The sequence below is a fragment of the Meles meles genome, chromosome 1 (genome assembly GCF_922984935.1).
Source record: "Meles meles chromosome 1, mMelMel3.1 paternal haplotype, whole genome shotgun sequence".
Lineage (NCBI taxonomy): Eukaryota > Metazoa > Chordata > Mammalia > Carnivora > Mustelidae > Meles > Meles meles.
Window position 1 is genome coordinate 192,784,934 of NC_060066.1, and position 16,995 is coordinate 192,801,928.

The window sequence follows — 16,995 nt, forward strand, 5'->3', positions numbered from 1 at the left end:
CACCACCTGAGCTGAAGGCAGCTGCTCAACAGCTGAGCCACCCAGGCATCCTGAAGACTGTTTTCTATAACACACCCATACTGAAAGAAATAAGATTTGGCTCTAAATACTAAATTGTTTTTACTATGTTAAGCCTTTTACCCTCATGGCAATGTTGTGGATGCAGCTCTGACTATCCCTTCTACAACGATACCTGCCCAGACTCACTCCATCTTGATTTCTGCTCTGAGCTCCAGATTCACAATTCCAACAGCTTCTCAGCCAGCTCCACCTGTGAATCCTAGAGGCATTTCAAATCCAACTGGATATAACAACTTAGAGAGAACCCAGATGCATTCAAATTTAACTTCAATTCCAGACTTCTCTTTTACTATTTTAGTTAATGACACCAACATCCACTCAGGCTGAGAAACTAAGTGTAATCCTTAACTCCCCCCTTTACTGACTTCCATTTCAACCCACTGCCTATCCCCTTCATTACACCTCCCCCATAATACTGACCGCATCCCCACCTTATTTCTCCTATGCTTTTCTTTGCCAGGGTTCCCATACTCACCAACATCTACCGAGTTGCTCAAGACAGAAGCCACCCTTAACTCCGCACTCCTGATCTACTACCTTCAACAAAGACAAAAGCCCATCTCGAAAGATGCCTCTTTCACAAAGTAAAAGCAAATCTTGCTCTAAGAACCTAACTTCATCCCAGGCCAGAGTTTCAAGAAATATGGCCTCACAGTCAAAAATCACAGAACATGCAAGGGTGCCTGTGTGGCTCAGTTAAGTAAGCATCTGTCTTCAGCTTAGGTCATGATCTCAGGGTGCTGGGATGGAGCCCCACAGCTCGGCAGGGAGTCTTCTTGTTCCTCTCTACCTTTCCTGCTGCCCTCTCCCCTGCTTGTGTTCTCTCTCTCCTCCCTCCTCTCTAATAAATAAAATCTTAAAAAAAAAAATCACAAAACATGCAAACAAACAAAGAGCTCACAGAAACAACAAATAGCAGAGGCGCCTGGGTGGCTCAATGGGTTAAAGCCTCTGCCTTCGGCTCAGGTCATGATCCCAGGGTCCTGGGATGAAGCGGGGAGCCTGTTTCCCCTTCTCTCTCTCTGCCTGCCTCTCTGCCTACTTGTGATTTCTGTCTGTCAAATAAATAAATAAAATCTTAAAAAAAATAGCAGAAAGAGATTTATAGAGCTTGGACATATGTTTAAATTTTTTTATTTTTTTATTTATTTTTTTTAAAAGATTTTATTTATTTATTTGACAGAAATCACAAGCAGGCAGAGAGGCAGGCAGAGAGAGAGGAGGAAGCAGGCTCCCTGCTGGCAGAGAGCCCGATATGGGGCTCGATCCCAAAACCCTGAGACCATGGCCTGAGTCGAAGGCAGAGGCTTAACCCACTGAGCCACCCAGGCGCCCTGTTTAAATTTTTTTAAAAACTGCATTACATTTCTATATCCCAGTAAATAATCTAAATATGAAAAATTTTAAAGACACAGTTCATGAGAGCATTAAAAAGAAATACTTGGGGGAAAAAAATCAAATGAATGATGTGCATGACCTTTATGGAGAAATTTATAAAACTTTAGACTGATAGCCAAAATCTCAACAACCCATCAACAGCTGAATGGATAAATTATGGTACATTCTACAGTAAAATACTACACAGCAATTAAAATGAACAAACTACAAGAAACAGATATTGTATAATTCCACTTATATCAAGTTTGGCAAAACTGAACTACACTGTATTAGGAATGCATATTTAGGTAATTAAATTATGATGAAGACTGAGGAGCAATTAATAGAAAAGTCAGGATTCTGGTTACCTCTGCAGCAAGAGAAGCAGCTGTAATCGGGGCAGGGATAAGCAGGGTTCTACTTCTTGAACTAACTGGTGTTTACATGCATGTTTACTGTATACTGACCTGTTAAATTGCACATATGTTTTATACATTTTTCTGTGCCCATATTATATTTATAACAAAGAAGCTAAAAGAAACCTTTATAGGGCGCCTGAGTGACTCAGTGGGTTAAGCCTCTGCCTTTGGCTCAGGTCATGATCCCAGGGTCCTGGGATCGAGCCCCGCCTCGGGCTCTCTGCTCGGCGGGGAGCCTGCTTCCCCTCTCTCTCTGCCTGCCTCTCTGCCTGCTTGTGATCTCTCTCTCTGTCAAATAAATGAATAAAATCTTTAAAAAATAAAATAAAATAAACCTTTATAGAAGACATTTAAAAAGACTTAATTAGGGGTGTGTGGGTGTATCCATTGGTTGATCCCACGATCCTGGGGTTGAGCCCTGTATCAGGCTCCCTGTTCAGTGGGTGTCTGCTTCTCCCTCAGCCTCTGTCTCTCCCCCTGCTCATGCCTGCTCTCTCTCTCCCTCTCAAATGAATAAATGAAATCTTTAGAAAGATAAAAAAAATAAAAAGACTTAATTAAAAAATAAATAAGAAGCAAAATAAAAAGTCCTAAATAAATGGGAGCTATGCCATGTTCATGGACTCAAAGACTAAATAGTCTCAAAAACTCAGTTCTCCCTAAAATGCTATAAAAATTCAATAAAATTACAACAAAAATCCCAGCAGATTTGTTTGTAGTACTTGATGAGTGAGTTCTAAAATTTATAGAGAAGTACAAAGGGCAAATAGCAAGTCACTTTCTTTTTTTAAGAACAAAGTGGGAGGGGCGCCTGGGTGGCTCAGTAGTTAAGCATCTGCTTTCAGCTCCGGTCCTGGGTTCCAGCCTGGTATCAGGCTCCCTGCTCGTTGGGAAGCCTGCTTCTCCCTCTCCTGCCACCCCTGCTTGTGCTCCCTCTCTGTCAAATACATAAATAAATAAATTTTTAAAATCTTAAAAAAAAAAAAAAAAGAACAAAGCGGGAGGACTTGTGCTAGTAGATATCAAGACCTACTGAGGAGTCATTATTATTAAGCCACTGGGTATTGGCATACAGGTCAATAAGCCGATCAAGTCACCAGAATACAGAGCCCAGAAACAAACCCATCCACGGTGCCTGTCACAAAGTAGGAGTTTCAAGTATTTGTGGAATGAATGAACAAATATGGACATCTCATATATAAAAGAGCTGGCACTTAGGTCAGTGGGGGAAATAACGGACTTAGTAAATCAGCTCCAATATGGGGGGAAAATTTCGGGGGATTCCTACCTCAAACCATATTAACAAATCAATTATAGATACAGTAAATACATATATGTGAAGGCAAACCTATAAAACTTTTATTTTCTTTAATTAAATTTTATTTTTAAAGTAAGTTCTATGCCCAATATGGGGCTTGAACTTACAACCCCAAGACCAAGACCCACGTGCTCTACTGACAGAGCCAGCCAGGTGCCCCCCTATAAAGCTTTTAACAGATAAACTTAGGAGAATACCTTAAGAGTTGAGAAGGACTTTCTTTTCTTTTCTTTTCTTTAAATAATCTCCATATCCAAGGTGGAGCTCAAACTCAATCTGGAGATCAAGAGTTGCATGCTCTTTGGACTAAGCTAGCCAGGTGCCCCAAGGGAAAGATTTAAGACACAAAAGCCCTTATAAAGGAAACAATAAATATGACTATATTAAAGTCAAGAATTTCTGATCATTAAAGATACATTAGAGTAAAAAGACAAAACCAGAACAGAAGATATTTAGAGCAGGCTGCCTGGGTGGCACAGTTGGTTAGTGTCTGACTCTTGGTTTTGGCTCAGGTAGTGAGTGATCTTAGGGTCATGGGATCCAGACACACTGGGCTCCATACTCAGCGCAGGTTCTGCTTAAAGATTCTCTCTCTCTCCCTCTGTTCCTCTTTGTCATGTACCTCTCTCTAAAATATATAATCTTTTTTTTTTTTTAAGATTTTATTTATTTATTTGATAGAGAGACAGCGAGAGAGGGAACACAAGCAGGGGGAGTGGGAGAGAGAGAAGCAGGCTGCCTGCTGAGCAGGGAGCCCAATGCAGGGCTCAATTTATACCAGAATAAAGAACTACTAAAAATTGGTAAGAAAAAAGAAACCCAAACAACCCAAAACAGGAAAATGGGCAAAAGAAAAGACATGTCACAGTAGATGACCTACAAATAGTTAATAAGCATACAAGATACCCATTTTCACTGGTCACTAGTGAAATGCAAATCAAGACCACAATTACACACTATTTATACTCATTTGGTCGGCAAAATTGAAAGTCTAATTCCAAGTATGGGAAAAGATATGAATCAAGGTATCTTTTTTTTTTTTAAGATTTTATTTTAAGTAATCTCCACACTCCAGGTGGGTTTGAACTCATAACCCCAAGATCAAGAGCCACACAACACCAACTGAGCCAGTCAGATGCCCCTCAAGGTATCACTTATGCATTACCAGTGGGAGTATAAATTCATCTGACCACAATGAAAAGCAACGTGGCATTTCATATTCATAAATCCTACAGTCCAGCAGTTCTAGTACTAAAGAAACAGCCCAAAGAAACTTTTGAATATATGCACTAAGAGACATGTACAAGAATAGTCAAAGCACTGCTCCCAAAATTAAAAAATGAGATACAGGGGCACCTAGGTGGCTCAGTCAGTTAAGCGTCTGCCTTCGGTTCAGGTCATGATCCCGGGGTCCTGGGATCCAGCTCCCTGCATCAGGCACCCTGCTCAGCTGAGAGCCTGCTTCGCCCTCTGCCTCTCTATCTGCCTCATGTGCTTTCTCTCTCTCTCTCTCAAATAAATATATAAATAAAATCCTTAAATAAAAAATGAGATACAAATTAAGATCATGGGAGAAGGGAAAATTGAAGTATAATGACAATAAAATATTATTCAACAGAGAAAAATGGAAGAATGATAGTTGTATGAAGCAAGGTAGATGGATTTTACTAACATAGTAATTGCGTGATAAAAGTAAGTCATAGGGGGTACCTGGCTGGCTCAGCTCAAAGAGCACACAACCTTTTTTTTTTTTCTTTAAAGATCTTATTTATGTGTTTGAGAGAGAGAAAGAGAGAATGAGAGAGAGAGAGCATGAGAGGAGAGAGGTCAGCAGGAAAAGCAGACTCCCTGCCCAGCAGGGAGCCCGATGTGGGGCTCGATCCCAGGACTCCAGGATCATGATCTGAGCCAAGGCAGTCACTTAACCAACTGAGCCACCCAGGCGCCCCACACAACCTTTTTTAAAAAAGATTTTATTGGGGTTGCCTGGGTAGCCTGGGTTAAGTCACTGTCTTCCACTCAGGTCATCGTCTCAGGGTCCTGGGATCGAGCCCTGCATTGGCCTCCCTGCTCAGCGAGGAGCCTGCTTCCCCCTCTCTCTCTGCCTCTCTGCCTGCTTGTGATCTCTGTCAAATAAATAAATAAAATCTTTAAAAAAAAAATGATTTTACTGGGCCCCTGGGTGGCTCAGTCAGTTAAGCGTCTATTTCCTGCTCAGGTCATGATCCCAGGGTCCTGGGGTGGAGTCCCATGTCAGCTCCCTGCTCTGCAGGGACTCTGCTTCTCCCTCTGCCCCTCCTCCTATTCCTTCTCTCAATCTTTTTCTCTCTCTCAAGTAATAAATAAATGGAATCTTAAAAAAAAAGATTTCATTCATTTATTTATTTATTTGCAAGAGAAGGGATGAGCAGCCGGGGTGGGGGGGGGGGGTGGGAAGGGGCAAAGGGAAAGGAACAGGGGAAGCAGACTCCCCACTGAGTGCAGAGCCTGATGCAGGGCTTGATTCCAGGACCTTGAGTTCATGACCTGAGCTGAAGTCAGACACTTAACTGACTAAGTCACCCAGATGCCCCAGAAGAGCATGCAATTGTTGATCACAGAGTTGTGAGTTCAAGCCCTATGCTGGGTGTGGAGATTATTAAAAATAAATAAACTTAAAAAGGGGGACACCTGGGGCGCCTGGGTGGCTCAGTGGGTTAAAGCCTCTGCCTTCGGCTCAGGTCATGATTCCAGGATCCTGGGATTGAGCCTCGCATCGGGCTCTCTGCTCAGCGGGGAGCCTGCTTCCTCCTCTCTCTCTGCCTGCTTCTCTGTGATATCTGTCTGTCAAATAAATAAATAAAATCTTTAAAAAAAAAAAATCTTAAAAAAATTTTTAAAAAGTGGGGGGGGACACCTGTGTGTTTTTTTAAAAAGTTCAAAAAGAAGTAAATAATTACTATATATTGTTTAGCCATATACACACAGGATAAACATTTTTTAGAAAGCAAGAGAATAATAAACACAAAATTTAGAAGAGTGACTGGGGTGCAGGAATACGGATGTGCATAGCACCATTAAAATATTTACTAAATGAGTAAGAAAACGTAAAATATATATTTTAAAAAGACCAAAAATGGAACTTCTTTTGATGCTTATGAGCCAAGGGTAATATTTATTCCAATTCTGCATATCTAAGGTCCAATTAAAATAAAACCAGACAATCAAATAGGAAAATGGGTAAAAGGCTTAAAAAGGGACTTAATAAAGAAACCTGGGGGCACCTGGATGGCTCAGTGGGTTAAACCTCTGCCTCCGGCTCAGGTAATGATCTCAGGGTCCTGGGATTGAGCCCTGCACTGGGCTCTCTGCTCAGCGGGGAGCCTGCTTCCCCCCTCTCTCTGCCTGCCTCTCTGCCTACTTGTGATCTCTGTCAAATAAATAAATAAAATCTTAAAAAAAAAAATAAAGAATTCATACTGGTAAAATTATCTTTAAAAAGCAAAGAAATAAGCCCCAAATACAGGGCAGAGGTTAACTCTGGGGAAGAGAGCACACAGGATCAGGGAAGGGCATATTGGGGCTTTAGCAGTCCTGGCAATGTTTGTTTTCTTAAACTAGGTGGTATTAATTGTATTGTGATTCTTTATACCTTCCACATATTTTATAAAAATTCTTTCATATCTACTCAATATTTTATAAAAACATTTTTTAAAAAAAGCACAAAAGAACAGAAGGCGATGAATAAGAAGCCTGGGAATATACAAAATTAGCATCCAAGGCAAGGAAGAGAGCAGAATTGTTGATTATGTAAATAGGAAGGTTCCTGGATGAAAAATGAGGATATAGATTCTGGGAGAGATTAATTAGATGTGTGGAGGCAGAACTGGGGGAGGGACCACTGCGTGAAAGACTTCAACATGTCTCTTTCAGGTATAGAGATAGAATATAGCAACTTCTTTTTTTAAGATTTTATTTTTAAGTAATCTTTACATCCAACATGGGGCTCAAACTCACAACCCCAAGATCCAGAGACGCATGCTTTACCAACTGAGCCAGCCAGATACCCCAGCATACAGCAACTTCCATAAGAAGTCTAAGGAGCTTCTTCGAGGACTCTCAAAAGCCAGCAATTTCAGGACAGATATTAAAACGGGTATCTGTGTTTTGGGAAAGGAATACCAGGACCATAGCCCAGAGAAAGGAGAAGACAGAAGGGATGAATGCACAGAAACATTGTTGGGGGAAGAGGATGGAAGATTCATACTCAATGGAGAAATAGGGCCAGAGAAGAAAATGGATCACATTAAACAGAACAAGTCTAGGGATTTAAGAAAGAGATTATACTAGAATTCTGCTTTAGAAGTTTATAATAATACATACAGATGAAGAAATTTCTAATAAGTATTATTGTCTCTATGACAGCCACTGTTAGATGGTTCTCAAAGAGCCATTCTCTCCTTTCTTGGTAACAGATCTCAGTTTGGTTGGGTGTTCATGGACTCAGCCAAAGCAACCGAATGTGATTAGTCTAAGCCAATGGCTGGTGAATGGTCTAAGGGTGGCAAATGACCCAGTGAGATTTACAGCGAAATCTGCTGGGAAACTTCTGGGAAGGGTTTTTCTCTTTAATAAAAAGGGAGTGTGGGGGGACGCCTGGGTGGCTCAGTTGGTTAAGCGGCTGCCTTCGGCTCAGGTCATGATCCCAGCGTCCTGGGATCGAGTCCCACATCGGGTTCCTTGCTCAGCGGGGAGCCTGCTTTGCCCTCTGACTCTGCCTGCTACTCTGTCTGCCTGTGCTCACTCTCTCTCTCTCTGACTAATAAATAAATAAAATCTTTAAAAAAAATTAAAAAAAAAAAAAAGGGAGTGTGGGGACCCCTGGGTGGCTCAGTGGGTTGGGCCTCTGCCTTCAGCTCAGGTCATGATCTCGGGGTCCTGGGATCGAGCCCCGCATCGGGCTCTCTGCACAGCGGGGAGCCTGCATCCCCCCCCCTCTGCCTATTTGTGATCTCTCTCTCTCTGTCAAATAAATGAATAAAATCTTTAAAAAGAGAAAAAAAAGGAAGTGTGGGATAGGGACAGTGGAGAATGATCATTTGCCTCTCGTTCCCTTCCTCTTTGTATTCTGTTGTACAAACACATAATACTTGCAGCTGAGACAGCTATCGTGGGATTTCAAGGTAAAAAAACAAAAGGATAAAATCAAATAAGCTGGGACACCTGGATGGCTCAGCTGGTTAAGCATCCAGCTCTTGATTTCGGCTCAGGTCACGATCTCATGGGTCACAAGATCGGCCCTGCATTGGGTTACACGGTACTCGGGGCATCTGCTTGAGATTCTCTCCCTCTCCCTTGCCTCTTCCCCTCCCTTGCCTCTTCCCCCCTACCACTTGCTCTCTCTCTAAAATAAATAAAATAAATCTTTCAAAAAATCAATGGGGCACCTGGGTGGCTCAGTGGGTTAAGCTTCTGCCTTCGGCTCTGGTCATGGTCTCTGGGTCCTGGGATAGAGCCCATATCAGGCTCTCTGCTTGGTGGGAAGCCTGTTTCCCTCTCACTCTCTGCCTGCCTCTCTGCTTCCTTATGATCTCTGTCTGTCAAATAAATAAATAGACTCTTTAAAAAAAAAAAATCAATAAGCTAAGATGCCTGAGCTGGCTCCCTATGACATCACCAAAAAGTCCGGAAACCATCTACTTCTAGGCCTCTCGTTAAAATATTGCTTGCGGGGGCAACTGGGTGGCTCAGTTGATTAAGCGTCCAGCTCTTAATCTCAGCTCAGATCTTGATCTCAGGGTTGTGAATTCAGGCCCAGCACTGGGCTCCACACTGGGCATGGAGCCTACTTTAAAAACAAAACAACAAACAAACAAAAAACCATATATATATATAGCTTAGGAAAAGGGACAAGGACAAATGACAAATGGACACATAAAGACTCTGGAACCAGAGAGATCTGGGTTGGAGTCTTAGCTCATCTGTTAATAGCTATGTGACTTTGAACGCATTAATTATCCTCTCTGACCTTGTTTTCTCATCTATAAATTAGGGTTGCTATAAGGATTACATGAACTAACAGGTAGCCCTGGCCTACCACCTAAGCAGTCTTCAACAACTGTTAGTTTATCTTTCCTCTCACTTGAAGATAGGATCCATTTTTTAATATCTCAATATCACTCATGAAGGTTAATATAGTCCCTGGGGTATGACAAGTATTCAATAAAAATCTACCGAATGAAAGAAAGAAAAAGGGCTCGAGGTGACTTTTGAAGATGAGTAAAATATGATTGGGCAGAGTCAGTAATCCTCTCAGTCAGGACAGGGTGGAAAGAGGCAGAATCCCATCTGGCTGACTCAGAGAATTCTGAGAGGGGAGTGGCAGGAAAGGAGGCAGGCTGGGGCCAGATGAGCGTGGTAAAGATGTGCACAAGGCAGCTCCGTAAGGTCTTGGTGCTCGCTCTTCCACATTTAGGTATCCTCTCTTTATCTAGCTGCTAGTCTGCTCCCTCGAGTCCCTCAAAACCTCTGTCTGCTACCTTTTATGTTTCTCATTCCCAGAGGCCTCTCACACCCGAAAAAGCTCTCTGATCCCAATGTCTGTCTGCTCCTCTACCTTCCCTCCTTGCTTCTCCAGCTGCCTCCAGTGGCTCTAAGGACATAACAGAAGACTCATCTCCTTTCAGTCTCTGGAATGGTGAGGAAGGATACTGCTGTTGCTAGGTTACTTAAGCTGCCGGCACACTTTAACCACCGACTCTTGGGCTCTAACTATAAGGCAACATGGGCCCAGAGCCCTTCTTTATTTTCTCATTTGGACCTTTGCAACAGCCTCCTAACTGGCTTCCCTGCTTCTGAAATGCATGCCCAGGGGCCCCTGATTGGGTCAGTTGGTGGAGCATGCAACTCTTGATCTCGGGCTTGTGAGTTTTAGCCCCACACTGGGTGTACAGATTACTACTCCCTCTCCCTCCCTCTCTTTCTCTCTAAAAAATAAATAAAATCTTTTAAATAAATGAATAAATAAATAAAAATAAAATGCATGCCTACTTTTATCTCTCTTTGATTTAAAATCCATTATCTGGAGATGCCTGGCTGGCTCAGGAAGTAGAGCATGTGACTCCTGATCTCGGGGTTGTGAGTTCTAGCCCCACAGTGGGTGTAGATCTTTGGGGCACCAGGGTGGCACAGTTAATTAAGCATCCAACTCTTGGTGTCGGCTAAGGGCATGATCTCAGGCTCTTGAGATCAGGTCCCGTATTATATAATAAAGTGGATTTCTGGCTTCTCTCTAAAACCCAGTAGGTGGGGGCACCTGGGTGGCTCAGTAAGTTCAATGTAGGCCTTTGGCTCAGGTCATGATCCTAGGGTCCCTGCTCAGTGAGGAGTCTGCTTCTCCCTCTCCCCCTGCTCACGCTCTCTCTCTCTCTCAAATAAATAAGTGAAAACTCAATTAACTAATTAATTAAATAAAAATGGGCAGGTGGGCAAAAATCAGTTGGAACCAACTTAAGCAGTTAGAGAGTCTATGTTCTCTAGTAATCAGAGTCTTGTCTGGTTCAAAACAGTCCTGATCACTCTTTTTTTAGGCATTGGAATTTTTTGATCCTAGTCCATCAGAATTGTTTATTACATAGTACAGCATATCTAATCCTTGTTGACCTCTCCAGCTCTAGGTACCCTCACTCACACTATACACTATACACTTTAGCACTACCTAAACACCAAACTACTTATAATTTCCCCAAATACACCATATTGTTCTCACCTCTTTACCTTTTTGTCTACACTCTTCCCTTGGTCTAGAACATCAGTCCCCTCCTAAACTCTAGGCTAAATTCTATTCAATATTTAAAATTCTGCTCACAGGACCCCTGGGTGGCTCAGTGGGTTAAAGCCTCTGCCTTCGGCTCAGGTCATAATCCCATGTGGGATCAAGCCCCGCATTGGGCTTTCTGCTCGGCGGGGAGCCTGCTTCCTCCTCTCTCTCTCTCTCTCTGCCTGCGTCTCTGCCTACTTGTGATCTGTCTGTCAAATAAATAAATAAAATATTTTTTAAAAAATCTGGGGGCACCTGGGTGGCTCAGTGGGCTAAACCTCTGCCTTTGGCTCAGGTCATGATCTCGGGGTCCTGGATCGAGCCCCACATCGGGCGCTCTGCTCAGCGGGGAGGCTGCTTCCCCCTCTCTCTCTGCCTACCTCTCTGCCTACTTGTGATCACTGTCTCTGTCAAATAAATAAATAAAATCTTTAAAATATATATATATATGTTCAGATAGCGCCTCCAGGAAACTTTCCAAGGTTCCCTTCCTCCTTCACTTCTCATTTTCTCTGCATCTTGTACATTCCTTAATTGTTGCACTTACAGAATGTAATATAATTTATTTGTGTACCTGTCAGTTTCCAGCACTGGAGTGAAACCTTTAAAAACAGAAATCTCTATCATTTACAGTGTCTGCCACATAACAGGCGCACAACACATTTGATGAATGAGTAGTTGAGAAAATGAGACGAGTAACATATGACCAGAGCTGATGGGGTTAGGGAGTGGTGGGCCTCCCAGTAACTCACATATATTTCCATTTTTCGGTAGAGACCATAGTTAAGTAGCAAATTGTGAGTCATACGGATTCGGTGAGGCTTCATTGGATGGCCTTGTCCGTAATAGTAATTTCCAACATCCCCTGAAGAAGAAAGAGCAGCAGTTTCAGTGACACAGTTAAATACACACTCCCAGGAGAATCCAGGAATTTTTATAACCATCTCCTAGTCAAATTCTTTCTCTTTCGTTCTAGTTTCCAAGATTCTCACCCACTTCAAGGAAGAGTAACTCCAAAACAAAAAACACAAAACAAAACAGAAACAAACAGGGGCGCCTGCGTGACTCAGATGGTTAACCGTCTGCCTTCGGCTCAGAGTTCTGTTATGGAGCCCCACGTCAGGGTTCTGGGATCGAGGCCCACATCAGGCTCCCAGTTCAGTGGGGAGTCTGCTTCTTCCTCTCCCTCTGCCTCTTCCCCTGCTCATGTTCTCTCTCTCTGTACCTGTCTCAAATGAATAAATAAAATCCTAAAAAACAAACAAACAAACAAACAAACAAAGCAGGGGACCCGGGGGAGGCCAGCACTTAGTGCCCACAGGCACTAGACAGTGTGAAGGGTTCATTCCAAAGCTACAGGAGAATAGCAGCAGTGAGGTGACTCACCTCACTGTATCTCCAATGGAGTCACTCCCACAGCAGAAAAATAACCATTACTATTCAAAATTACTGTAAGTCAGAGTTCACCTCTTTCACATTATAACATTTTACGGAGTTAAAGCACATTTACATTCATCTTCTTACTAGATCCTCACAATAACCTGGTAAAACAGGACAGGAGGATTATTCCCATTTTATAGATAAGAAAAATAAACTCTTGTGGTACTGGGTGGCTCAGTCGATTAAGCATTCTGCCTTTGGCTCAGGTCATGATCCCAGAGTCCTGGGATCCAGCCCCACATCGAGCACCCTGCTCAGTGGGAAGCCTGCTTCTCCCTCTCCTACTCTGTCTGCTTGTGTTCCCTCTCTCTCTCTCTCTCTCTCTCTCTCTGTCATAAATAAATAAATAATATTTATTTTATTTATATATATATAAATAATTTTAAGTTTTAAAAATTAAAAATAAAAGCACTAAACTCATCATCTCTCACTTTATCCATAACAATAGACTTCTAATTGGTTCCTTTGCTTTCAACTCAAACTATCTGCCATATCTCTTTCCTGCTCTCTCCCTCTCCCAGCTCTCTGCTCTAAACTGGAGTAGCCAAACTATGGCCCTTGGGCCAAATACTACAGGCTGCCTGTTTTTTGTAAATAAAACTGTATTGGAACACAGCCATGCCCATTAATTTAAATATTGACTATGGCTGCTTTCACATTATAATAGAATTGAATAAACAGCCGCCACAGAGACCCACCCACATGACACACAAGGCCAAAAATATTTACTATGGGGACATTTACAGAAAATTTGCCAGTCTCTGTTCTAAACACACTAGATGATTATCAGCATCCTGAACATGGCATTCACCTTCACACCCAAGTAGCCTTTGTTTTTTTTTTTATTTGACAGACGGAAATCACAAGTAGGCAGAGAAGCAGGCAGAGAGAGAGGAGGAAGCAGGCTCCCCGCTGAGCAGGGAGCCCGATGCGGGGCTCCATCCCAGGACCCTGGGATCATGACCTGAGCCGAAGGCAGAGGCTTTAACCCACTGAGCCACCCAGGCGCCCCCCAAGTAGCCTTTGTTGAGACTGTTCCTTTGACCCAGAATGTCCTTCCTTTTCTGATGATCCTCATACTACAAAGCCCAGCTTAAGCGCCAAACATATTCCTGATCAAAATAAAGGGTCATGGGGCAACTGGGTGGCTCAGAGGGTAAGCCTCTGCCTTTGGCTCAGGTCATGATCCCAGGGTCCTGGGATCAAGCCCTATGTCAGGCTCCCTGCTTGGTAGGGAGCCTGCTTCCCCCTCTCTCTCTGCCTGCCTCTCTGCCTATTTGTGATCTCTGTCTGTCAAATAAATAAATAAAATCTTTAAAAAATTTTAAAAATAAAGGGTCGTTTCCTCTCCATTTGTCTATATCACTTAATAAATTTGTTTTGAGGGGCGCCTGGGTGGGTCAGACGGTTAAGCATCTGCCTTTGGCTCAGATCATGATCCCAGGGTCCTGGGACGGAGACCTGCATAAGCCCCACATGAGCCCCGCATCCGGCTCCCTGCCCAGCAGGAAGTCTGCTTCTACCTCTCCCCACTCTCTCAAATGAATAAATAAAATCTTTATAAATAAATAAATAATAAATAAATTTTGCTTTGTATCTTAATTACTTATATATCTATTTATATCCATAAGACTGGATGCTCTTTGAAGGCAAGGGCAAATGCACCCTGTACAACATAATGGTTAAATAAAGATTCAAGGAACTGAACTGAGTGAGACTCAGAGAAGTGAAGTGCCTATTCAAGATCATACAACTAACAAGTGATGCTGGGGTCAACTCTTCTGACTCCAAATCCAGTATCCTAAAAGCTGCATTGGGTTTCCCAGGTACCTACTTCAGTTTGCATTTAATCTAGAGGGCTCTGTGAACCTGCTTGGCACAAAGTTCTTGGCACAAATACTCCAAAAATCAAGTGGGGGTGCCTGGCTGGCTTAGTTACTAGGGGAACCGACTCTTGATCTCAGGGCCATGAGTTCCAGGCCCACCTTGGGCACAGAGCTTATTTAAAAAAAAAGAAAAGAAAAGAAAGAAAGGAAGAAAAAGAAAAAGAAAAATACAAAACCAAAAAAACCCAAACCAATGAAAACAAAAACAAAACAAAACAAAAAATCAAGAGAACTGAACACCCAAGGATCCCTCCTTAGAGGTCCATCAGAATGAGGCAGATCTCTGAGCACCAGTGAATAGAAGGTCCCAGCCTCTTATACACTGTGGTTTGGTGGTGTCAGTTCCAGTCTGCATTCCAGGGAGCAATGCACTGTGGGGAACGCTACCAAGAGCATCCAAACCATGCTACAATCCTCTTCGTCATAGACATGGCCAGGGACAATGGGAAACTTCTGAACAGCTGGATGTTTGGGATCTCATCCTCTTCTCTGTCTTTTTAATAGGCTTTACTTTTTAGAACAATTTTAGATTTATAGAAAAATTGCAAAGATAGTACAGAGAGTTCTCAGATACCCAAGAAGCAGTTTCCCCTATTACCAGCATTCTACATGATAAAATAAGTATTTGTTACAATTAATGAACCAACACTGACACAGTTTCATTGACTAAAAGCCCATGCTTTATTCACATTTCCTTAGTTTTCACTTAATGTCCTTTTACCCTCTTAATCTTAGTGAAGCCTCTGAGGGCAAGAACCATGCTCTCAGCCAGAGCCACAAGCCAGAATGTAGTATTTGGGGCATTCAGTTGGGACCCTTGTCTCATACAGACACAGACTTTTGAGATGCAGTAGCAGAGAAGGCAGGAGGAAATTTACTTCCAGAGACCCTCAGACCACCTTATTAGTCATGGCGATTTGGTACAATAGGTTCTCAAGGCATTGGCTGAGACATCCTGATGCAGACCCAATCTGAAGGCAGACAGTAAGTAACATGACCATTACCCTTACGTAACTGGATTCTTGGCTTACCCGTGTCTCTTGCCTGGGCCTTAATCCCCAGCAACTCCCCTGCCTATCAAACCTGAACTCAGCCAAGGCTAAGACTTGGGGAACTAAGATAACTTATCTAGAAGGCTAGGGGTGTCCCTGGGGGTGGGGTACAGAGGCACCATCCTTTTCCTAACAGCTTTTAATCCAGCTGCTGACTTTTAAAAAGAAGTAATCCTTTTTATTTAGATATTACCTTTATAATTTAGAGAGCTTTTCCCCACTCTTCTCAAAGTTTATCAGTTTTATAGGACAGTGACCTGAGGCCTACAAAGGTTAAGTGACTTGCCCAATACTGCAAAGCTTCTGAGGGGCAGAACTAAGTGGGGGTCCCAAGTCAGTGACCTTACTGCAAAACTCACAAGAAGTTTTTCAAAAAGTAAGCAGTCTCCTTTGTTTAAAGACTAAGGTCTTTTCACTTTTTCTTGTTTTAAACTACAGTGTAGAGTTCACAAAACTGTGCAAACTGGGATGCCTGGGTGGCTCAGTTCGTTAAGCAGCTGCCTCTGGCTCAGGTCGTGATCCCAGAGTCCTGGGATCGAGTCCCACATGTCCCATATCCAGCTTCTGGCTCAGCAGGAAGCCTGCTTCTCCCTCTTACTCTGCCTGCTGCTCTCTCTGCTTGTATTCTCCCTCTCTGTTAAATGAATAAAATCTTACACTTGATCTTAGCCAAAAGGCCGAGAAGGGATAAAATGAATAAAATCTTAAAAACAACAACAACAACTGTGTAAACCGATATGGCCACAAAGTCATAGGCTCCAGCCTCGAATGGGCCCTCACCACTGCCCAGCAGTCCTTCCAAATTTATTTTCCTAGCTCCCTCTTTCACAACAGCTACTTAACAACTCTCTCTTTGAGATGCCCACTCTTCCAACTGCCCTCCACCACTCACAGGAAAAAGAACACTCCGGTTACTTCATTTTGAAAACTCCAACTTTCTCCCCATCCAATGTACCTACATTTGAACTCTTCCTTGCCTCTCATCATGAAGAAACTTCCCCTGGAAGGCTAGTGTCCCTCCCCGTGCTCTGGTTTCCATCTCACCTGGCCTCCTCAGGAACCTCCATCATTACCAGCCCCTCTCTCCTGTATCTTCAACCACTCCCTCTGGTTATTTTACATTCGGATTTTGAATATGCTCAACCCTCAGCCACTACATCCCCTTTTATAAACAACCTTTTCTTTCTGCCCCAACCAAGCTTCCTTTGAAAAGGGTTCAATATGACGTCTTCTCTTCACCCATCCATTCATTCTTCAATCTACTGCAATCTAGCTTCACTCTGAAACTGCGCACAAGGAACAGTTCTTGCCAACAAGTTGCCACTCCCTCCTTCTTTTGGCTACTGTAACCCAAGACTTTCTGGGGTGCCTGGATGGCTCATCGGTTAAGCATCTGACTCCTGATCTCACTCCAGTTTGTCATGAGTTCAAGCCCATGGTGGGCTCCATGCTGAGCGTGGAGCCTACTTACAGAAAAAAACAACAACCAAGAAAAGACTTTCTGGTTCACTTGCATGACCCTTGTACAGTTTAAGTATTTATTGAGAGCCCACTATGACCAAGGCACTGTTCTGGGGGCTGAGCATACAGAGCGAGGTAAGACAGGACTCCATTCCCTAAGGAG

The 16,995-nt window shown here is 42.9% G+C and overlaps 1 protein-coding gene across 1 annotated transcript in view; it reads right to left on the reverse strand.

Moving 5' to 3' along the window:
* HDAC1 (histone deacetylase 1) overlaps nt 1-16,995 on the reverse strand; it is a 34,444-nt gene that overhangs the window by 14,965 nt on the left and 2,484 nt on the right. The window contains exon 2 of the mRNA XM_046013758.1: nt 11,746-11,858. Within this exon, the coding sequence (XP_045869714.1) occupies nt 11,746-11,858 (113 nt within the window). The remainder of the gene's footprint in view (nt 1-11,745; nt 11,859-16,995) is intronic.